At 44.1% G+C, this 25,418-nt stretch overlaps 1 protein-coding gene across 1 annotated transcript in view; it reads left to right on the top strand.

Moving 5' to 3' along the window:
* LOC124613400 (carboxypeptidase B-like) overlaps positions 1 to 25,418 on the top strand; it is a 120,228-nt gene that overhangs the window by 55,193 nt on the left and 39,617 nt on the right. Inside the window, exons 7-8 of the mRNA XM_047142103.1 lie at positions 10,167 to 10,254; positions 14,435 to 14,580. Of these exons, the coding sequence (XP_046998059.1) occupies positions 10,167 to 10,254; positions 14,435 to 14,580 (234 nt within the window). The remainder of the gene's footprint in view (positions 1 to 10,166; positions 10,255 to 14,434; positions 14,581 to 25,418) is intronic.

Genomic DNA, 25,418 nt, shown 5'->3' with positions numbered 1-25,418 from the left:
CTTCTTGCTATAGTAATATGAATCAACGACAATTAGAGTAGTCAATAACATGACTCTTAAGTAGTATATAGGGGTTCGACAAATAAATGGAAACATCGCGAGAAACGCATGCTCGAACGTTCATACAAAGGCTAGCCAAGAATGGCATACAACTCGTCGGCTTTGACCAATGACATATTTTTGCCATATAAATTACTTTGTTTCTGTTCGAGCCATAGATAATAAATCAGCTATCTTCTGTGGTAAAGCGTCAGATTCGTAAATAAAAATAAATGAACGTATTATTAAGATATAGTTACTGTGTACGCATTTTGTCGCTTGTGGTAATTTTAAATCATTTGTATACACATTTCTAACTATACCTTTGTCTGATAATGAGTCATTCCAATTGCTGTTTCCTCTGCAATTACTATGTACGTTAACTGAAGAATAGGATTGTGTGTGTTTATTGTATATTAAACCGGGGACCTAGAAACGATGGAGAGGCTTCGTCCCGCCGTAGCCCTCAGAGGTTCCAACAGACCACAGCAGTAAACCCACCCCACCGCCGCCCCACACCGAACCCAGGGTTATTCTGCTGTTCGGTAGGTCCCCAGTGAGCCCCCCCTCCCGGAACACCTCATACCAGACGAGTGTAACCCCAAATGTTTGCGTGGTAGAGTAATTATGGTGTACGCGTACATGGAGACTGTTTGTTTTTGTGGTAAGGTGTTATAGGACCAAACCGCTGAGGTCATTGGTCCCCTAAGCTCACGCACTACTTAATCTAACTTAAACTAACTTACGGTACGCGTACATGGAGACAGTGTTTGTTTTTGTTGTAAGGTGTTATAGGACCAAACCGCTGGGTCATTGGTCCCCTAAGCTCACACACTACTTAATCTAACTTAAACTAACTTACGTCAAGGTCGACACACACACACACACACACACACACACACACATGTATATATACCAGGGGGAGGACTCGAACCTCCGACGGGACGAACCGCGTTGACCACGACAAGACGCCCTAGACAGCGCGGCTATCCCGCGCGGCGAGAGACAGTGTTTGCGCAGCAACCGACATAGTGTAACTGACGCGGAATAAGGGGAACCAGCCCGCGTTCACCGAGGCAGATGGAAAACCGCCTTAAAAACCATCCACAGGCTGGCCGGCACACCGGACCTCGACGCTAATCAGCTGGGCGGATTCGTGCTAGGGACCAGTACGGCTTCCCGCTCAGGAAGCAGCCCGTTAGACCGCGGGGCTAGCCGGGCGGGCCGAAGAATAGGATAGTACTAAAGAAATCAAAAAAATCAACGTACGTAACACTGGCATCTTGTACTTCAGCTGAGCTACGAAGGTTGTATCCCGTTCTTCAGCTGACCTATATAGGTCAGCTGAAGTACAAGACACAAATATTACGTTTGTCGCTTTTTTCGCCTTCACTAGTACTAGTATGCTATTCTTCAGTTGACCTATATAGTTCAACTCAAGTACAGGATACAAATTTTCCCTTTGTCGCATTTTCGCCTTTGTTAGTACTAGTATCCTACTCTTCAGCTGATACTAGGACTAGAGAAGGTGAAAAAACCGACATACGTAAAATTTGTATCCCTTATTTCAGCTGACCTATATAGATCAACTACAAATTGTACGTTTGTCGCTTTTTTCGACTTCGCTGTACTAGGATCCCAATCTTCAGTTGATCTATGTAGGTCATCTGAAGTGCAGGATACTAATTTTACGTTTCTCGCAATTTTTCGCCTTCGCTAATATTACTGTCCTATTGTTGAGTTGATCTACATACATCACCTGAAGTACAGGATACAAATTTTACGTTTGTCGCATTTTTCGCCTACGTTACTTGTATCCTGTTCTTCAGCTGACCTCTACAGGTCAACGGAAGCCCAGGATATAATCTATATGTATCAGCTGAGATATTCCATGCCTGTGTTACATATCACGTCTTTTTTTCCTTTTTTGCTTTCGCTAGCACTAGTGTCCTATCCTTCAGCTGATCTATATAGATCAAAATGGCGTCCGATACTACCTGAGTTCATATTTTATTCACTAAGCTACAATCAGTAACTTTATCGAATGACTTCTGAAATTGGTGGAACGAGTTGATGACAAACGTTGGCGAATGAAAGACAAAAGTGATTAATAAGTTGATTCACTGGTCTGTACACGGGCGGAAAAAAATATGTAGACACCTCAGACACAACATATTACCATGTCGCCATACTAAAACCATTGATATGCAAAACAGCTCCCAGTCGTCTCAGAATGGATAAATACAGGTCGTGTATGGTATTCAAGGGACATTCAGGTAACGATGATGGAATCGGGTAGCGCTTACGCGCCCTTCTCTTCAAAGTAAAACACACGGACTCAACAATATTGAGATATGGTCCAAAGGTTGGTAACAGTGTTAACACAAGACTCATCCGATCAAATGACATTCTTCCATTACTCGATAGTCCAGGTTTTATGACTGCTGCATCGCGTTTCCTTGTTACGGTAATTTGCATCACTGATGAGTGGGTTTGGAATTCTAGCTCTCCCTGAAATTCCTCACATCTGGAGCTCTCCTCGTTGTTGGTTTTGGTGCTGACAGGGTTCTCGAGTGCGACATTCATTTCTGCAGTAACTTTTACAGCTAGCGTCCTCTTGTTTTTCGTCACAGTTCTCTTTAACGGCCGTCCGGCACGATCACACAACACACATTTCCTCCGAGTTGTGACTTAGCGGATCAAGTTTTTCCGGTTCCCCCGCATGCGGTACAAATCTTCGTTCCCAGCCTCTTGAAACACTGAACAGTTCGGCTACCCTGGTTACGGAAACACCCACCATAGGAGCACCAACGATTTGCCCACGTTTGAATTCACTTAGGTTAGACATAACGCATTCACAAATACACAGAGCAGAGTTCTGACCACGACTAACACTTGCAACACATTGAGGGACGTTCGTGGTTAAATACAACTGCGCCTCCAGCAGATTTGGCTAGAACTGACATGTGATTACATTTTCACGCAATTTGGGTGCATAGATCCTGAGAAATCAGTACGCAGAACAACCACCTCTGGCTGTAATAACGGCCTTGATACGCCTAGGCATTGAGTCAAACAGAGCTTGGACGGCGTGTACAGGTACAGCTGCCCATGCAGCTTCAACACGATACCACAATTCATAAAGGGTAGTGACTGGTGTATTGTGACGACCCAGTTGCTCGGCCACCATCCACCAGACGTTTTGAGTTGGGAGAGATCTGGAGAATGTGCTGGCCAGGGCAGCAGTCGAATATTTTCTGTATCCAGAAAGGCCCGTATAGGACCTGCAACATGCGGTCGTGCATTATCCTGCTGAAATGTAGGGTTTCGCAGGGATCGAATTAAGGGTAGAGCCACGGGTCGTACCACATCTGATATGTAACGTCCACTGTTCCAAGTGCTGTCAATGCGAACAAGACGTAACCGAGACGTGTAACTAATGGCACCCCATACCATCACACCGGGTGATACGCCAGTATTGCGATGACGAATACACGCTTCCAATGTACGTTCACCGCGATGTCGCCAAACAGGGATGCGACCATCATGATGCTGTAAACAGAACCTGGATTCATCCGAAAAAATGACGTTTTGCCATTCTTGCACCCAGGTTCGTCGTTGAGTACACCATCGCAGGCGCTCCTGTCTGTGATGCAACGTCAAGGGTAACTGCAGCCATGGTCTCCGAGCTGATAGTCCATGCTGCTGCAAACGTCGTCTTACTGTTCGTGCAGATGGTTGTTGTCTTGCAAACGTCCCCATCTGTTGACTCAGGGATCAAGACGTGGCTGCACGATCCGTTACAGCCATGGGGATAAGATGCCTGTCATCTCGACTGCTAGTGATACGAGGCCGTTGGGATCCTGCGTTCCGTATTACCCTCCTGAACCCACCGATTCCATATTCTGCTAACAGTCATTGGATCTCGACCAACGCGAGCAGCAATGTCGCGATACGATAAACCGCAATCGCGATAGGCTACAATCCAACCTTGTTTTTTCTTGCGTAATTAATAACGTGATAAACAACTGTCTTTTACTCCTTCAATAAAGTTGACTTTTTTGCTTAAAATGTCATATGGTGGAATTTGCTTCGTCTACTTATGTTCCTATACATATACATTGTGGGCGTCAGCGCAGTTGTGTTATTGTAAAACCTAAATAACTTTTCGCCTTCAGATATACGATCTCGGTTGTGTAAGAAAGTGGATAAAATATCCCAGTCGTCATGGAACATCTCCAATCTGTCACTAAAATAAAGCGCTATTATAAAATAAAGATTATGAAGATACAACAGTACAAAATCCCCTATTATAAGGAGAATGAGCGCGGCGAAAATAGGTTAACTTAAGATGTTAACAGACTGGTACCGTTAAAATTTTCTTCCCGAGAAACCTTGACGTACCGTGAAATGACGTGACGTTCCGTTGACGACCTGTGCGAATACCTCCATTCGAAAGGTATTATAAAATGTTTTGGTGTTATGTGACGAGACGTGACGTTACCTGATGGCAGACGCGAATTGGCGCTAAACAATCGACGTCGTCCCTAGATCACGTGACAATTCCAGTTTAATGTTGACAACATGCGCAGGACGCAATGCTCACTCCAGAGATATTTCTACTCTATGGCCGCACCCGCCTTATTCGCCTGATATGGTTCCGTCAGACTTCCATCTCGTCCCAATGCTGAAAATTCTTCTTGGTGGGCGAAGATTCACTTCAAACGAAGAATTGATAGCCTGAGTTGACAACTATTTTGCAGGCCTGAGGAAACTCATTTTCGAGATGGGATCAAGGCACTGGAACATCGTTGGACCAAGTGCATTAATCTACAAAGAGACTACTATTTTGCAGGCCTGAGGAAACTCATTTTCGAGATGGGATCAAGGCACTGGAACATCGTTGGACCAAGTGCATTAATCTACAAAGAGACTACATTGAAAAATAAAAAAAGTTTCATCGCTGTAAGTACTTTTTCTCTATTCCGTTCCGAGAAATTTTCAAACCACCCTCGTAAATAAGGAGCCGTTTTGTGTGCCGCTATACTGACTTGGTGAGGAATAACTCTAAAGACTCGAAAATCCGATGCTCAAGATTTTTAGAAAATAAAAAAAAATAGATCAATCGTCTTGCTCGGAGCAGTACACAATTACGAATATGGTGTGAGTGACTATATAAAGACTACTACTGTATCAAAAACATGTAAAAACAATCGAATAATTACGCATTAGATATGCTTGTCAGTACGCCAATAGTTACAGTCTTTAATTATTTCTCTCTATGCATATATATTTCCTTTCTTTGTGTTAAAAGGATTAATTGTCTAGGACAAACAGATAGTAACTCTTTTACCAACTGTATAAATCAGAATAGGAACCTATGTCTGATCTGTTAGAGCTCGATTTTCATTAAGCCATTGTCCATTTTAAATTCAGGACAAAATATGAAATTAATTAGAAAGTCGTACGTTTTACTAATTCGTGTCCTAAAATAATGTTGAAATAGGTGTAATTTATTTACGTTTTGTTTTTGCCGGACGTTATTTTTCAAACTTACGTCCTTGTACATCTAATTATGTGCAGTGGCCTAAGAGTCAATCGGAATACCTCTGAAGAGCTACAAGGTGATGCACAAAAAACTGGCCCCGAGTACTAGACTGCTCATTGTCGCTCGCCAGTTGTAATCTACTGTTCCGAAGCTGTTGCTTGCACTAGCTTACTTGTAATTTCTTTATCATCTAATTATTACATGTTTATCTATTTGTTGTCGTGCCTACTCTTGGCGGGCAACAATCCGTTCGTAACTGCCGAGCAGTCCGTATTCGGGGTAGTTTTTTCATGTGCCACCCCACTGAAATAGCTAGATTCTATTCGCGCAATTACGTAAAGATAGCATGTAAATTTTTTTAAATATATTTTTCTAGTTTACCGTTCTGCGTTTCTGATACTTAAATCGCGTTTGTACATCATTATTCCGCAAAATCCTGTCAACCTGTCAACACCAGAGATAATTATTTTGTGACAGCTGATTCAGAGTTATTACGAAAGTTCGCTAATCTGTCACTACATACTGAGATGACACAAACGTATTAATACTTTTTGTTTTAAAATTCTAGTTGTCTAGCAAAATGTGAATTATCGATTTTCTTTTCCTCTGAAAGTAATATCAATATTTTTTAGATCCCTTCACTATGTATCACTTCGTTAACAGAAGATGACTCTTTAATAACTGAATACTAGAACCCGTCCTCCCTGAAATACTGCTTCATGTACTATCTTCAGGGCTGTGAAACTTTTTGTGGTGACTTTCATTAGATGCCTGTCTAGCTCAAAATTAGTATCTCTCTCTTAATATAGAAATGTATAATATATCAGCAATTTTCTTTTAGCTTTCACTTCTGACTCTCTTTTTTTTCCTTTTCAGTCCTTTATTGATTTCTTATTTTCCTTGGAGGCAGCTCAAAGAAACACTAGATTTATGGGAGTGTCAAAAATCTTACTACCTCCAAACATTCTCATAGACTTCGCCTGTTCAAAATAAAAATATAGTGCCACTGCCTCTTTTACTCTAAAACTAATTACAACAGCAAAAATTATTTTCCCTCTTCTGGCTTGGGCTACTGGTCTGTGTACAATCCCACTGTTATTACTGAAGAAAAGACAATCCTCATAAAGTTGAATAAAGGATAAAAAATAAATAAATATTTCCTTGCAACCAAGACTGACAGTTAATTCGCTAGAAAATGTTGTTCTGTTCGATTAATGGTCAATAATCATAATTTTTTTCAAGAATGCATTCAGTCGCAGGACTCCCGGAAAATAGCTCGGAATGCACCTGAACCGCCACTCAAAATTCCGTCAAATAGGAAAAGAATACTGCATAAAATATCGTCAATGCCACTGAGATCTCAGCTCGTACTCACTGCACCTACACACGGCAACAATAATCCAAATCATAAACCGGACGCATTCAGTTACCTTAGAACACTCCGAGCAGCTTTCCTCTCCTAAACATCTAGAATTATGTAGCAATCTATACTCCAGTAACACGCAATTCAACGACAAATTCAGTATTGTCTCCTCCACCCACAAGCGTCTGCGTTTCACATTCAAACGTCAGATCCTGTACAAAATTAACCCAACCTCAATGATATCTACACCTGGACTCCCAGAACTATCCACGCCTCTTTAACTGCCGTGCACAAAATCATCAACCATTAACAACGCCGTCACAACATCAGTTATGTTCAGATCGAACACTTGACTCACTGGCTGTTTCTGTTTAATTCCGACTTGAAGTGTAGGTTCAAGCTACCGTAAGTATAAGATGCTTTTACCAAATTCAGTAATACAGATACGGCGGAGGATATGTGCGCACAGTCACTCTTTTAGAAGCCATTAGTGGAGTATTAAACGTATAAAAGAACACCTCCGTCTTTATGATAATTAACGCATCTTTGATCGAAGCCGTTGGTAGCTGCAGCGACGGCCAGCTGCCTCTTGTCTGCTCTTTAGGGTCGCTCTGACCACTTGACAACGAGACGGAAACTCTACCACGCGACGGCCGCTCAATTTACTCATGTACATCTACAACGATGGTTTGCATACAAACATCGGTACAATATAATCATAAATTATAATACGTAATAATGATAGGCGAACAGAGAAACCGTGATGCGCCAATGAAAAATATTTTGGAGCACACACAATGTAGCGCTGAAACTCCGTGGCACGGACTTCACGAAACACCCAAAGCTCTAGGGACCCAATGTGATCCACGAATACTCACCCGCCGCGTACAAAACACGAACTACGTTTGGAGATGGTCCAAGGTGCACTCATCTCACTCAATGACGCCCGGGATTATCTGGTAGCAGACTTCCTAGAGGGCACTAAGCACACGTCAGTGGACTTGAATCTGTTCTTATGTTATTCAGCAGTGACTGGTTAGTCGTTTGTGGGGTGCTATAAGTGAATATGAGCCGGCAGTGCTCATCCCCGTGTCCTACACTTGTCAGCCAGTGGCTTCTGAGGAAGTGGTTCAGGGTGGTGTACAGATTTTTTTTTCGTTTGTTGGGTGTGCATGTGTATACTTGTGCTGTTAGTAAAACATCATAAGACCGCATAAGGCTACACAACATATCTGCTACAATTTTTTTATCACGGGCGAGTATTGTTATTTTTTATATTGTTAAGTCTTTCTACATTCAAGTGCCCAATAAACCAACCACTTTGGAATGTCGGTATGTACGTAAAATAAATCACGAACATTTTGGCCTTAAGCAGCTCAATCTTTTACATTTAGAAATATCTCAGGGTTGTAAGTAAATATATTTTTATCGAATAAATAATTTATACTTTCGTATGTTCGCTCGGAGAAACACCTTTCGCATGGTACATTTATTATTAGTTCAAAACCGATAACCTTCTTAAGTGTGGAATTCTCGTCACTTGAACAAAAGATAGGTATGAAGCGGTAACCACAAGGGTGTTTACTATCGATACGACACTCTGCAAAATGAATGAAATTGTCTATACTTTAATACGTTTACTCAAGAATTAATTGCAGACCTTTCCATTTTGCTTTACGCCCCTTAGTATTGGATTAATATGAACCATAATCTGCCGTTTTGAAAATGGCGGCCAACAATACAAATTAAAACTCGTGCTGTACCGCGCGTTATTAATCTCTGGCAAAACGTACAATTAAATTTCCACACACATTGTGATGCTACCGCTACTGAAGTAAGTGGTTTGGTTATCAATAGCAGCAAATATTTACCAGAAGGGCGTTACAAGATACATGCGTCTCCATCCACATCTTTCTCACATGAAGATCCCAACAAAAGTAAGATAATTCTGTTCCATTATTCTAAAACCACGGATTATCCTGCAGCATCGATACTGTTTTCATATACATCATAGTGAGATAATTAATATTTTGTAGTATTCTTTTGCACACAAAATAAAAGTTTGTTTAAACATGTCATGTCGATCGTAAATGAATATTACTCGTTACAGAGGACCAGTACAGTGGTATGGCTGCTTATTGCTGGTTCAAAAATGGTTCGGAACACTATGCGACTTAACGTCTGAGGCCATCAGTCGCCTAGAACTTAGAACTAATTAAACCTAACTAACCGAAGGACATCACACACATCCATGCCCGAGGCAGGATTCGAACCTGTGACCGTAGCGGTCGCTCGGTTCCGGACTGTAGCACCTAGAACCGCACGGCCACTCCGGTTGCCACTCCGGTTGCTGCCCATAAATGGACTGGCAAAGGATTTTCTGTATTGTGACTAGCCTATCAGATGTTACAATCAACTGTAGTCCAGGCGAAGCCTGTTGTTGGCCGTAGCAGATGACGCTGGTGGCAACGGTTTTCCCTGAATCGAAGTACTCACCGTACACCCTTGACACAGGAGTACCGTTAAAGCCAGTGCCTGCTCCAGCTAGAAGAGGGTTTGTCTCACGTGTCGGACATCTACGACTATTTCTCGAACAAATGCGCTGATACTGGGAGTATTGTCCATTCTACGACGGCCAGTACAGGGTCTGACAAAATCCTAGTTACTAAGAACTACCCCATTTGTCGTTGCGACAGGTGTGCCCTCGATCCACAGCGGCCATTTATCATGGATTGCTCATGAGGGTGTTTGTCCAAAGACTTCCTGTTTCATTCACCTGAAACTCTATGTGCTGTTTAGTCGAACGATTAAATATCAATATCAATAATAGGCTGGGTACGTTGTCCACTAACATAATCTTATGTTTCAGTGGTTTTCTTTGACTATCGAAAAACTCTTACAGTTCATCGTCCTTTCTCTGTTTTAATAACTGTAGTGCGAGAATCTATTCAAGGACTAAGCAACTTCTTCAGATTCCTATTTTCATCATTGGGATGGAATTTGACAGAAGAAGAGGAAGCAGTTAAAAAGTTCTATAGCTGTGCTTTCTTTGGAAACTGTTTTTTGGCAATAATGTGATCTCATGTTACTAACAGACTTATGTAGATAATATTTGCTGCAAACTTCGCTCCAACTCTTAAGTTAATTTAATATTTTGTAGCCAAACTACAATTACAAGTAAGATGCTAATTCTTCAATGTTCCTTCCACTTTACAGGATCGCATGTGGAGGAAGACTCGCTCTTTTGGTCCTTTTTTGTGCAGAGGAGTGGATGCCAACAGGAATTTCGACTTTCACTGGAACGGTAATACCATTTTTATTTTTTGTAACATAACTGTACTTTCTGCATTCAAAATTCTTTATGTAACAGGAAATTTATTAAATTTCTGTACATGTTTTTGCTTAAGCGTAAAATTACTATATGGTGTGCGGGACTAAGTACCAGTGACGTCACGGGCGGTGGTGGGGTATGTAAGCATGGCAGCGGCATTCGCACAACAATCAACCACTTGACACTGACAGAGGAGATCTCGGTCGGAAGCTCGTGGGCAGTTAAACACTTCACGCGGCTTGAAAGCCCGGAATATTTTATTAATTATACAGGATGTCCGATATTCCGAGAAAACTAGGGTAAGCTATAGGGAAAGACTGGTAATGTAGAATATGTACAAGCACCAATAGGAAACAGTAAAAGGGGTTGGGTTGTTGTGGGGGACGAGACCAGACAGCGAGGTCATCGGTCTCATCGGGTTATGGAAGGATGGAGAAGGAAGTCACCCGCGCCCTTTGAAAGGAACCATTCCGGCATTTACCTGGAGCGATTTAGAGAAATCACGGAAAACCTCAATTAGGGTGGCCGGACGTGGGATTGAACCGTCGTCCTGCCGAATGCGAGTCCAGTGTGCTAACCATATGAATATGTACAAGCGCCAGTAGGAAACAGTAAAAGGGGTTGGGTTGTTCTGGGGGAGGAGACCAGACAGCGAGGTCATCGGTCTCATCCTATTAGGGGAGGATGGAGAAGGAAGTCGGCCATGCCCTTTGAAAGGAACCATTCCGCCATTTACCTGGAGCGATTTAGAGAAATCACGGAAAACCTAAATCAGGATGGCCGGACGCGGGATTGAACCATCGTCCTGCCGAATGCGAGTCCAGTGTGCTAACCACTGCGCCACATCGTAGAAGACAAAGAAGAAGTGCTCGGATTGAAAAGGGTGTAAGACAGGGATGTAGTCTTCCGCCCCTACTGCTCAATCTATACATCGAAGAAGCAATGGCGGAAACAAAAGAAAGGTTCAGGAGGGAGATTCAAATGCAGGGTGAATGGATATCAATGACAAGATTCGCTGATGGTGTTACTATCCCCAGCGAAAGTGAAGAAGAATTACAGGGTCTGATGAATGGAGTGAGCAGTCTCAAGAGTACAAAATACGGATGTAAGGTGTCAGGCAAATCCAACACCTTCCATGAAAACCCTGGCATAATAGCAAATCCGGCAGTGTGTCACATAGCTCCGAATAAATCCTGACTTTAAATTAACCAAAGTAATACGATCAACGAGTGAGCAAATGGAATACCACAAACTAACACAAGAACGCCTAAATGCATGTCATACCTTCCCACCGTGAAAGAGACGCAGTTCCAAGGGGAGAAACGAGAACAGAAGCCGAGAGCAGAATCGTGTAGGCTAGGAGGCCCTACGATAAGGGACGGACACCCACGTCGCCAGCCGACCGCCAAGACCACTCCCAGCCCATGTTAAAAGATAGAGCCCTCCAGAAGAACAGTATAGATCTTACGATAACACTAAAAGGGCCACACCAGCTGAAAGTTTTAGCTTGAGACTATACGCGTCTCTGTTACGTTGCAAACATTAAAAAACATTGCCCCACCACGAAAAGTATAACGTTTCTCATTGGATAGACAGAAGTTTTGTAGGCGGAGCTTAAGGTTAACATTGAGACCCTGATTGGTCAGTTGAAAACACAGCCAGATAGCTTTTCTAAAACCAACTTCGGAAAATTGTAATAAGGAGAAGTTAGAAAGAGTTGCCTCCGAGTCGGCGAGGTGTGTGGAGCTGCGCCGCCCGCCTCCCCCTGACGCTGACTAACCGACGACAAGGTAATGAACGCACGAGATGCCGCATGAGAGCACATAAGCCTTCACTCAGAACTGCAGAAGTCTCATCTGTTACATCCCCTTTTTACGTAATACTAGTGTCGATTGTCAATTAAACTTCGTGGTATTCACATTTGCTATTAGAAGTTAAAATCTGAAATGCGATGATTTTTCTGTTATGTAATTATTGAGAAGCCACATCAGCCACTGTAATTTACGACAAGTTAAATAAGTAATTAAAGATAATTGAGGGTCACTCTAGACCATTTTTGATAGTTTTCTCTTTGATGAAACTTAATTTAAACCTAGATTATAGATGTGATATGGCATAGGTCATCCTTCGATCGATTGTAGAACTTGGAAACCCATTCAGGGAATATTCGTTCACATTCTTGTTGAATGCAGTTGGTTTTTATCATCCTGTATTAAAATATTTCCTTTTATCAATAGTGCAATTTATAAACAATGTTTTGTGAATAGAATAAAATTTCCAATGGTAAACTTAACTGCTTTTTCGACGTTATTTTACCAGCTAACTAAAAATAGGAAAGCCATGAACCCCTTCCACTAAATTTAGTTAGTATTAAGATTCTTTTACAGGGAGTGCAGTGGAGCTGACGCTGAAATCATTAAGTATTTGATTATATCATCGCTAGTCTCACTGAACTCTTCTGAACTCTACATGTCATGTGTGGTCTGGCGTCTCCTTACCAGCAACAGGTCCCAGGTTCAAACTAGTCAATTCCCTAAAAAAACACGCTCAGAGCGTCGTTGCGCGAAAGTGGTAGGGAGACACGACTTAGAACAGACAGACACCACGCAGAATGTTAGACGGATTGAGAGTAAATAGAAGAAAGTTCAAAGTAATGAGAAGTAGCAGAAATGAGAACAGTAGACGAAGTTACCAGATGCTGTCAGTCTCTTGTAGAAACCAAATCACATGTCTGGGGAAAGTGTTTTGCCGCTACTGCGATGAAAACCTGCTGGCGCCCTGGCCTGTTATAACTTACTAACATACTGACACATCGCCGTTTGAAATTGACTAAACATATTCGTTTTCTTTTTCTACATTTCCACTTGACGACCCTTCAATGCCTCAGCCTGGCCCAACACTGACAGTGCGGTAGTACAAGAGAGGATGCTGCTAGACTAACTTGCCCCCTTTTCTCCACAACCTGAATCACTTATTGCTGGTACACTGTCCTCGACAAAAATTCTAGTTTTGATTCATTTTGGACCACTCTTACGTTTGTTCAAAGTTCCACAAACATTAGTGTGAGAATTTCACTTATATCTAGTCCGAATTATATACGTTTTTCGCGTAACATATTATGTTTCTAGTATGGTACTTATTTTGTTACTTGCATTAATGCTACGGTATCTCCGTGTCTGATTTATGTTCTTAACACTACCTGAAGCTCGTAATGAAGCATATTCGGGGAGATTTCAGAAAGTAAGTTTCATATGTCGTTGTATGCTAAGACCACTGCGCGACAAGTGTGGCGCATTGTCAGAAGAGAGTACGTGTTCTGGGTTTCCTGCAGACGCAGTTCTGCTGTGTTACGGATAACAGGTGCCTCAACGTGTGCCAGAGAAATGGCGCGGCAACTCTATAGGTACTCCGAAGTCGAAGTACGGGGAGCAGTATGATTCTTGTGGGCAAAACATCTAAATTGCTTGCGATTCATTGTGAAATTCTGGCGGTATATGAGCCAGATATAATGTCACGTCCACCTGCAGTGAAATGGTGCCAACAATTTGACCAAGGTGGCACAGTCGTGGGTGATGCTGATCAGGAAGGAAGGCCGTCGACATCGACCACAGATAAAATGTCCAGGCAATCTGGGGGAAAGAGATTTTCCAACAATGAGGACGTTCACACAGCAGTTCTATAATGGCTCTGTCACCAAGGAGCGGATCTTTATCGTTGAGGAACTGAACGACTGGTAGAACGTTCTGACCGTTGTTTACAGAAACTTTGTAACTGTGTTGATACCTACTCATGTCATATATCTGCACCATTTTAAAGTGCAATGTAGCATTCAGTAACATTTACTTCATCTCTCGTAATAACATGTAACTTACTTTTTGAAGTCCTCTCCTATGATGCTTCTCGCATGAGTATACTAATGTGGCACTCCCTACCACTATTTCACTAATAAAGCTGTTTGTATTCCCTTCTTTAGAATCGCTGTTGGTTTCTTAATTCTGGATGCAATTGTTACTGGTTTTAATGGATATTTCTGTCTTACTATATTTAAAAAATGACTTTCCGAATTGTTTACCACAGCACTTGATATCTAACCGTGATGTGTCACAATTCACCTTTTTACTAGGACGAGGTTACATTCATTCTTTCTTTTCAGAGGTTGGCACCAGTGAATCGTCCTGTGGCGAGGCCTACGCCGGAGAGGGGCCTTTCTCTGAACCTGAGACAAGAGCACTGAGGGACTACGTACTCAAGAACGCTGATCGCATAAAGCTTTACCTTACGTTACACAGCTACGGAGGAGTAAGTAACTACAGCAAAACGATCAACGTTCTTTCTTACGCTTAGTATACGGGGTGTAAACGGTATAAGGCGCCAAAATTATACAGATGGCACATCTCGCAATGCTTGACAAAAAAATCTAGTAACATGTTTGCGTATTTCCTACGGTTGTACCAGAAAAAAAAAACAGTTCGTCTCAGGATAATGGTTTTGGAAAAGTAGATACTTGGCCGTGCACGTACGTAATCAATCGGTTCCTGTTATTGCCCGCTGCGCGTATTGACATCGCAAGCGTAAATCGTTAACACACAGGCAACTGCGGCCTAAGTGGCTGCGTCATTGTAATACACCGAGCGACGACAGAAGGCGAGTAACCTGTGCAGATGTTATTGCAACTCTGCTAATTTTTAGGATGGAAAGAAGATTTACTATAGCTGAAGTATGCGATATGCATTTAATGTATGGCGAGGCAAAAGGTGTTGCGAGGGCAGCTGTACGAATTTATCGAGAACGCTTCCCACGACGACGACTTCCTGCACGAAAGACATTTGCTGCTGTGCACCAAAGGTTTGTGTCACTCTAATTCTCTACTTGTATGCGATTATTATGCATTTACATCGTAATAAAGTGCAGTAGTTATCTGCACGTTTGTAAATTTTCGTCCGTATGCGAAACGTATCTTCTGTTCTGATATGCTTTCCGTTTTTGTTACATCATGACAGAATACAGCTGACGAGTACGTATTTAATTTCCTTAGATTGAGAGGTACTGGCTCTTTACTGCCCCGTGCAGAAGGTTCAAATGGTTCAAATGGCTCTGAGCACTATGGGACTTAACTTCTGAGGACATCAGATCCCTAGAACTTAGAACTACTTAAACCTAACTAACCTAAGGACATCACACACATCCATGCCCGAGGCAGGATTCGAACCGGCGCAGAAGGCAGAGGCCCACAACGCGCCGATCGTACATTGGAAGCTGAGGAAAGAATTCTGGACCGTATCCAGAAGGATCCTTCTCAGAGTACTAGAAGCATCGCCCGCCACGTGGGTATATCGCACACTGTGTTCATCGCACTTTGCAAGAGGAGCGTCTGCAGCCTTACCACATTCAACGCGCACAAGCATTGGAAGAACAAGATTTCCCTCCACGACGTGAATTCTCAGAGTGGTTTTTGTTACACAGTGCGCAGCATGATTTTGTTAACAAAATACTCGTCACAGATGAAGCGTCTTTCACTCGCGACGGAATAACTAATTTCCATAACATGCACACGTGGAGTGTACACAATCCTCGCCACGTAGTGGCAACATATTTTCAGCGACGATTTTCCGTAAATGTGTGGGCGGGTATGCTCGATAATTACATTATTGGGCCCTATGTTTTACCTGCAAGTTTGACTGGTAACTATTAACGAATGTTTCTAGAGGAAACATTATTACCAATGTTGTTAGAAGACATTCCGTTAGGCATACGTCATAACATGTGGTTCCTCCACGATGGTGCTCCACCCCACATTGGTCACAGAGTACGCAGATTTTTTGATAGTCGATTTCCAGGACGATGGATCGGACGTTCGGGTCCACGTCGATGGCCAGCACGCAGCCCTGATTTAAATCCACTGGATTTTTACTTTTGGGGTCATATGAATGAACTTGTTTATGCTGAGCCAGTAAATAATGTGGACGAACTGACGCAGAAGATTTTAGATGCTGCCAATACCATAAAGGCCAATGTGCATGTGTCTGAACGAGTGCGACGAAACTGGGTTCGCCGTAATGAAGCATGTGTAGAAGCGAATGGTGGTCAAATGGTTCAAATGGCTCTGAGCACTATGGGACTCAACATCTTAGGTCATAAGTCCCCTAGAACTTAGAACCACTTAAACCTAACTAACCTAAGGACATCACACACACCCATGCCCGAGGCAGGATTCGAACCTGCGACCGTAGCAGTCCCGCGGTTCCGGACTGCAGCGCCAGAACCGCACGGCCACACCGGCCGGCGAATGGTGGTCATTTCGAACATTTATTGTAGTATTGGTGTAAGAGGAAACGAAGTGACGGGTTTTTTTTCGTTACGAGGTTGTTGTACTGAAGGAAAATAATGTGAATTTAGTATTCGTTATAGCATTGCCGTAAAAAGGTGAAACAGTTGATTGTAATTAATGCGCAACTATCTAATTTGTGATTGATTGAATTTGTACTAATGGAAATACATTGTGTTTGATATTAGCTTGTCATCACTACTCAAAAATGTCCAAATGTGTGTGAAATCTTAACTGCTAAGGTCATCAGTCCCTAAGCTTACACACTACTTAACCTAATTATCCTAAGGACAAACACACACCCATGCCCGAGGGAGGACTCGAACCTCCTCCGGGACCAGCCGCACAGTCCATGACTGCTGCGCCCCTGACCGCTCGGCTAATCCCGCGCGGCTGTCATCACTACTACGACCTTCGTTCTCGACTTGTTGAGAAACAGTCTGGTTGTATTCCATTCACGTAAAGCGAATTACACATTCTTGACAACCCAAAACCGTTTACATTCCTTTTTTCGGTACCACCTGATTATCACACCACGTCGTTGTACACGCCTAATGATTTCAATCCTCTGGTCGGCTCGTTGCCTTTCTCTGGCCGCCCCGTCATTGTAGGCAATAAGCTCGGTACGCCGTGTACTGTCGGTTGACTACGTAAACCGAAATGCGTATACTATCTATCCTACGAACATTAGGTTTTAATAATACAAAAATAAAGTACATGATACAAGAAGATGTCATTAGACTTTTTTGTCAAGCACACCGAGATGTACCATCTGTATAATTTTGGCACCTTATACCGTTCACACCCTGTATACTGGTGCCCCAAATTAAAGCAATAAACCGCTGTTTCTCCGCACTACGTTTAATTCACAATATAATCATATAAACTGTCAACTCATGTCCGTGCGATTGTGTTTTGCACGGAAGATGGCATTTCGGTCAACGGAAAACCACGCCAACGATGACGTCAAAGGAAGCAGTGTTTGTCGGGTAGTCCCACATCTACAATAGCTGTGTACACAGTCACAGACGGTTGCAGTATGACACAGAAAAGACATCTACCAGACTCTCTACATGGAGAGCCGTAGGAAGAATGGAGGCAGGACAGTCAGATTCATGTGGCTCGATGGCTTAACGTGAATCGTTCTGTGGTGTCACCGCCAGGAACCACACTTGCTAGGTGGTAGCCTTTAAATCGGCCGCGGTCAGTTAGTATACGTCGGATCCGCGTGTCGCCACTATCAGTGATTGCAGACCGAGCGCCGCCACACGGCAGGTCTAGTCTAGAAAGACTTCCTAGCACTCGCCCCAGTTGGACAGCCGACTTTGCTAGCGATGGTTCACTGTCTACATACGCTCTCATTTGCAGAGACGACAGTTTAGCATAGCCTTCAGCTACCTCATTTGCTACGACCTATCAAGGCGCCATATTCTTCATGAATTTATTCTGAATAGATAATATTGTGAATCATGTACAGTCAAGAGCGACGTTCATCATTAATGGATTAAAGTTAAGTATCAAACTACACTCCTGGAAATTGAAATAAGAACACCGTGAATTCATTGTCCCAGGAAGGGGAAACTTTATTGACACATTCCTGGGGTCAGATACATCACATGATCACACTGACAGAACCACAGGCACATAGACACAGGCAACAGAGCATGCACAATGTCGGCACTAGTACAGTGTATATCCACCTTTCGCAGCAATGCAGGCTGCTATTCTCCCATGGAGACGATCGTAGAGATGCTGGATGTAGTCCTGTGGAACGGCTTGCCATGCCATTTCCACCTGGCGCCTCAGTTGGACCAGCGTTCGTGCTGGACGTGCAGACCGCGTGAGACGACGCTTCATCCAGTCCCAAACATGCTCAATGGGGGACAGATCCGGAGATCTTGCTGGCCAGGGTAGTTGACTTACACCTTCTAGAGCACGTTGGGTGGCACGGGATACATGCGGACGTGCATTGTCCTGTTGGAACAGCAAGTTCCCTTGCCGGTCTAGGAATGGTAAAACGATGGGTTCGATGACGGTTTGGATGTACCGTGCACTATTCAGTGTCCCCTCGACGATCACCAGTGGTGTACGGCCAGTGTAGGAGATCGCTCCCCACACCATGATGCCGGGTGTTGGCCCTGTGTGCCTCGCTCGTATGCAGTCCTGATTGTGGCGCTCACCTGCACGGCGCCAAACACGCATACGACCATCATTGGCACCAAGGCAGAAGCGACTCTCATCGCTGAAGACGACACGTCTCCATTCGTCCCTCCATTCACGCCTGTCGCGACACCACTGGAGGCGGGCTGCACGATGTTGGGGCGTGAGCGGAAGACGGCCTAACGGTGTGCGGGACCGTAGCCCAGCTTCATGGAGACGGTTGCTAATGGTCCTCGCTGATACCCCAGGAGCAACAGTGTCCCTAATTTGCTGGGAAGTGGCGGTGCGGTCCCCTACGGCACTGCGTAGGATCCTACGGTCTTGGCGTGCATCCGTGCGTCGCTGCGGTCCGGTCCCAGGTCGACGGGCACGTGCACCTTCCGCCGACCACTGGCGACAACATCGATGTACTGTGGAGACCTCACGCCCCACGTGTTGAGCAATTCGGCGGTACGTCCACCCGGCCTCCCGCATGCCCACTATACGCCCTCGCTCAAAGTCCGTCAACTGCTCATACGGTTCACGTCCACGCTGTCGCGGCATGCTACCAGTGTTAAAGACTGCGATGGAGCTCCGTATGCCACGGCAAACTGGCTGACACTGACGGCGGCGGTGCACAAATGCTGCGCAGCTAGCGCCATTCGACGGCCAACACCGCGGTTCCTGGTGTGTCCGCTGTGCCGTGCGTGTGATCATTGCTTGTACAGCCCTCTCGCAGTGTCCGGAGCAAGTATGGTGGGTCTGACACACCGGTGTCAATGTGTTCTTTTTTCCATTTCCAGGAGTGTAATTACGTCCGCTTTCTGAATTGTCATTCCTTGTCATGTTCCAGACCTCGCGTCAGTATAGTTCTTCCCTCCTCACGCTAGCCTGCGTGAGCTAAAACGCGTGCATTTCGGCCTCCATTCGTAACACCGTGTAGGCTCTTATGCTAACAAAAAACGTTCTGTTGTTTCTCGGATGTGGCGACGGTTTATAGAGACCGAAGCTGTATCATGGAGACCAGGGCAGGGCCAACGACGTGTGGTAACAGAAAGAGAGGGCCGTTATTTGGCTGTAAAGGAACGACGGTACTGCCTTAAAACTGCGTAGCAACTGGCATCGGACTTAGCAGCATCCACTAGACGTGTCGTATCGAGGCAAACGGTGTAGAGAAGACTTCGACAGAGTGGCATTGTCGGAGACCCGCTGTATGTCTGCCTCCGACGCGTCTTCAGAGAAGGAATGTCTAGAGTAGAGTCGTCAACATGCCACCTGGACAGTCGATGAGTGGACCAATGTTCTTTTCATAGATGAGTCCCGATTTGGTCTGGAGAGTCATTCTCGACGGATTCGCATCTGAAGAGAATGTTAAACACGATTTCGAGACAGATATCGAGCAGGATCGCTAATGGTGTGGGCAGGAATTATGTTGACCACTCTAACACCTCTTCATCAAATTGTACGGGTGAATTGGAAAGGTTCCATTGCTGTCAGGTACCGTGACGAGGTCTTGGGACCTCTTGTACGTTTATTGCGAGGTGCTGTGCGTCCAGATTTCGTATTGATGGACGATAGTGCTCGATCTCATGGTTGATGTTTTTTTGGAAACGGAAAATACTGCACGCATGGCGGGGACTGCTCGCTCTTCCGATTTGAATCCCATTGAGCATGTCTGGGATGCACTACGGAGGCGGGTTGCATCACATCAACATCCACCAACCACTCCCCAAGACCTGTTAGCAGCTCCGTAGGAAGAATGGGCGCTATTGCCTCAACATGACATTGATGACGTTATTCATAGCCTGCTCTGTCGTTATCAGGCCTCTATTGCTGCCACAGGAGGTCACATCCCATAGTGAACACATTAAGCATTTGTTGGAAAGTATATGCAAATCTGTTAAGATGGCAAAAACGAAGAACATTTGCGCGTACTGTTCTGCATGTAGCAGTTATTTACATTCTGTTTTCTTTAGATTGTTTCTACTTTTCTATCATCTGTTTACATTGGTTTGTGGCAAAATAAACGCCAGCTTGCTAAATTTCCGTTGTCGCTTTAATTTTGGATACCTGTGTAGAATTTCGGTACTGTGAAATATCTCTCCTCTACTGCAAGCTCTTTGTCTTTACGAATGACCTGCAGCAAACAAACGAGCAAACAAATGAGAACACAGTATTCTGTTACCGTGAAACAGCCGAGCTTCTGACAATATGGTCTGTCGTTTCCCGTGTGAAACAACAGGCTCCCATTATGCTGGTAAGTGCAAAGATAGAACTGCAAAGTAAAAGCATTTCTTAAATTTATCAAAACATTAACTGGTTCCACTAGATCCTACTGCACTCACTGCACAAACCAAGAACTGAGAATATGATTTACAGTAACAACATTAACAGATGTTTACTGAGGAATGTGTCCTCATTTCCTTACTGCGATCGATAGTTCATTCGTAACAGCAAAGAGGTTGCAATAGAAGAGATGTGTTTCACAGTAATGAAGATGAACAAATGCTTATATCTCTCACGCTACGCATTTTAGACCACGATTTTAAATTTAATAGAGTGCCTAAGGCATAAGTTAACTCTGCCGCCATACTGACGGTGGTCAGAATATTGACAACAGCCAGTCTATCGTTTATTTGTGAGGAAACGGAACTACTTTATTTGGGAAAACGTTTGATTTTTCTTTGCAATTTGTTTAGCGAAATATAAATAAACACCCCTAAAGTGTGTTCAGCGTTCAATTGCACGAATCGAAGTGACAGGAGCGAACGAAAAGAGGGGTGACAAATATGAAACGGGACAAATCGTTTCCAACTACAACGAGCTACATCAGTTCATCACTTCTAAGAGAAATATATGTACGATACAAATGATTGGAGGCCGCTTTTGTCCAAAGCAATCCCAACTGACTTTAATTCCCCACCAAAAAAAAGAGATGAACTCGCACAACCAGGGCCCAGAGAGCGAACTTTCGGCAATTTGATATATAAAACTCTTAATAAGTCATCACTAGCACATAGTAAGTCTGTAATTTAATAATTATACTGTTTGTACATTTTTTTAGAAAAGCATAAAGCTAGCATGAGCTATTTGAACGTATTCTAAGTCAGTTTCGAGGAGGCGGGCGACATCCTTGACTACAGATAAAATAGAGGACGGGAATTCAATTTTCTTCAAATATGACGGACGTACAGCCAGTCTATGAAATTTAAAATCGTCGATTTTAGAACCCGTGTTCTCTGGATAATTTTCTTCTTATTTTGGGTCCATAATACGAGGGTCGTTCAACAAGTAATGCCTCACGTTTTTTCTCATTACATATTTATTGCTGGTGTCAGAATTTGGTGACAATACACATCAACATGTCTTGTCCATGTCTAATTTTTCTACGTAGTCTCCATCACGTTCTGTGGCCGTACGCCAACGTTGTGGAAGAGCATGTATTCCCTGCTGGTAAAAGCTCTTGCCCTGTAGACGTAGCCATGTTTTCACTGCAAGACTGGCTGTCTCGTCATCTTCAAAGTGTGTTCGCCATAGAGAATCTTTAAGCGGCCCAAAGTGATGTAAGTCCGAGGGTGCCAGGTCTGGACTGTAGGATGGATGAGGCAATGGCGTCCAACCCAGTTTGGCGATGTGTTCCCGGGTTCTCAGATTTGTGAGTGGGCGTGCATTATCGTGTTGGAGCAAGATTTCTGCTGCATTCTCGTCCGATCGAACATGTCGGAAACGGTTCTTGAGTTTATTCAGAGTCTTCCCGTATGCTCTGAAATGATGGTTGACCCTCTTCGCATCACATCCACGAGAATGACGCCATCATAAACCCAGAAGACGGTCACCATGACTTTTCCAGCAGAGGGCTAGTCTTGAATTTCTTCTTTTGTGATGAATGAAGATGTTGCCACTCCATGGACTGCCTTTTTGTTCCCGGCACAAAGTGGTGCACCCAGCTTTCGTCTCCTGTAACGATCCGTGACAGAAAGACCCCTCCGTTGGTCTCAAAAAGCTCCAACAATTCAGACGAAATGGCCTTTCTTTGAATCTTGTGGTCCCTCCCTGTAAGCATTCGTGGAACCGATCGTGAGCACCTCTTTGAATACCTGAGTCTCTCGATTGCAGACGCACTTCCAATGCTGACGGACAACTGTAGAGCCAATTGTCGAATTGTGATGCGTCGTTCGGCGAGGATGATGGCATCCGCACGATTCAGCATGTCTGGAGCAGTGGCTGTGACAGGACGTCCCGAGCGTGGCTGATCATGGAGCTCTGTTTCTGCATTTCCTGAGGCTGTAACTTTCTTTACCCATCGCCCAGCTGCACAACTGCAGCATTTCCATACACTGCACACAAACGTTTATGGATGTTCACGACAAGAATTCAATAACAGCACGCTGCTTGTAACGTGAGTCGTCTATAGACGCCATTTTGACGCTGTACTACGGCTCTGCCATCTGCCAGAACGGTTCGAAACTTCACCCGCGCACAGAACAAACATCAAATGCGAAGCACCAACAAGGACATTTGTCTAGTTTATTAATGGCTTTTTTTAAAAAAATGTGAGGCATTACTTACTGAACAACTCTCGTAAAACCTCTCAAAACCTGAAATAGTTCTTTTAACACCCTGTATACACTTGATGTTGGCCTCAGTTCGGCGAGGAAGAGACCACGAGTTTCTTTAGGTGTGCCACACCATCTCAAGCCACTCGTTGAAGGATAGATCGCGTGGAGAAACGAAAATGCGGGGATGTTGATTGATATATTTCACCCGCTATTCCACATAGACCCTGATATTTGCTGTGTGGTTAAAATCGGATGATTTAGTAGGCCAATCGAGGCACAATAGGTTGCCAGAGTGTTTTTCAGATCACGAACGTACACTGACAAGCCAAAACTTTACGACCACCTGCTACATAGCTTGCTGGTCCATTTTTGGAACGCAATACAAAACCTGTTCTGCGTATGACGGATGCGATAGTTTGTCAGTAGGTTTGTGGAGGTATGCGGCACCAGATGTCTATGCACAAGTCATGTAATTCCGTAAATAACGGGCCGCTAATTTGTGTATGTGGTGATGATGCCCATTAGCGACGCAGATAGGTTCCATATAATTTTACACCAGGCGAATTTTGTGGCCAGGATATCAACGTGAGTTCGCTATGATGCTCCTCCAGCCACTATAGCACAGTTCTGGCTTTGAAATTCGGGCAATTGTATTGCTGAAAGATGGTGTCGCTGTCGGGGAAGACTTCAAGCATAAAGCTGCAGCTGTCAGCGAGCTTTCCATTACCGCCACAGATCTCATGAAAGAGCAGGAGAATGTTTCCCATATATAATACCATTCCCACTGGCCTGCGTCGGTGGTGTGATGCACGTTCCGAGCCGCCGCTCATCTCGATGATGGCGTTTTTGGAGATGAACATCGACCTGGTGTAACAAGAAACGTGATTCATCCACGCAGGTGAGAAGTTTCCATTAATCCACGGTCCAATGCCGCTGATCCTGCCCATTTCAATCGTAATTGGTGTTGTCTTTGGGCCACTTTATGAACACGTAGAGGTCGTCTGCTGCAGAACCCAGTGTTCAACCACGTGCGCTAAATGGTGTACTCCGGAACGCTTCTGCGTTCATCAGCATTGTGCTTTTTCAGCGGAGATGCCGCCTCCGAACTCTACGATCTGTGTAGAGTCGTGGGCGTTCAACCATTTACCGGTAGTTTCACTGCCCTTCTACCACTTTCTGTAGATGCTCACGACAGTAGCACGTGAACATTTATCCAGCTTCGCCGTTTTCGAGATTCTCGTTCACAGGCTCCGGGTAAAAGACGCTTGTATCAGTGGATTTCCCCATCTGTGGCTTCTATTGCCACTAGGATGTCTCTCTTTTCGTCTCTGATCGGCCTTTATACTTTTCTTAGCTCGTTAAGTACCAGCATCGCATGTTCTGGATGATCAGTGGATGTGTGTGCAGTCTTGAACAAGGCTGTTGCCATTCTGAAAGATGAGTGTGTCCACAGCATAATCATGCTGAAGATGTAGAAAAAAGAGCAGCTCTTGGTCTATCTTTTTCATGATCACGATCACCTGAATGCGTGGGCTCAAGTCATAACACGAAATGCACTCGCAAAACATTACAGAACCACCTCCTGCTTGGATGACAACCCTATGCATACTGTAGGCTAAATATGTCTTTGCAGTTGACACCTCGCATCATTTGAAAAGAGGCAAAATCGCGACTTTTTGCTTCACACTACACGCCTCCAGTCACCTACTGTCCAGTTTCTTTGTTATTTGACACCCTGAAGATGTGAAACTTGACGTGCTGCGGTGAGTAATGACCTTTCGCGAGGTGGAGCCCGCACAGGATACGATGGCAGATGCGCAGTGACCAGTTTTCGTCCGAAACGCTGGGCGAGTTCATTCGTTTGTTCGGAAGTGGAGGCAGACAGTGTTTGCCCCTTTTCCGCCGGTCAGCGATGACAGAATAGAGGCTCATGCCCTGCAATCTTTGCTAAACATTTTTACGGAAATGATTCAGTAAAAAGAAATTCATTTTTTCGTTACGTATACCTTTGTATGTCAGCTTCGTGATGATGTGGCCATCATTTCGTTAATGGTCATAGTTATTGTGATATTTGCATGTAAGTAATTCGAAAAAGTTCGCAGTGAAAAGTAGGG

Source organism: Schistocerca americana, chromosome 4 (assembly GCF_021461395.2).
Source record: "Schistocerca americana isolate TAMUIC-IGC-003095 chromosome 4, iqSchAmer2.1, whole genome shotgun sequence".
Lineage (NCBI taxonomy): Eukaryota > Metazoa > Arthropoda > Insecta > Orthoptera > Acrididae > Schistocerca > Schistocerca americana.
This window is presented reverse-complemented; position numbering and strand designations above follow the sequence as displayed.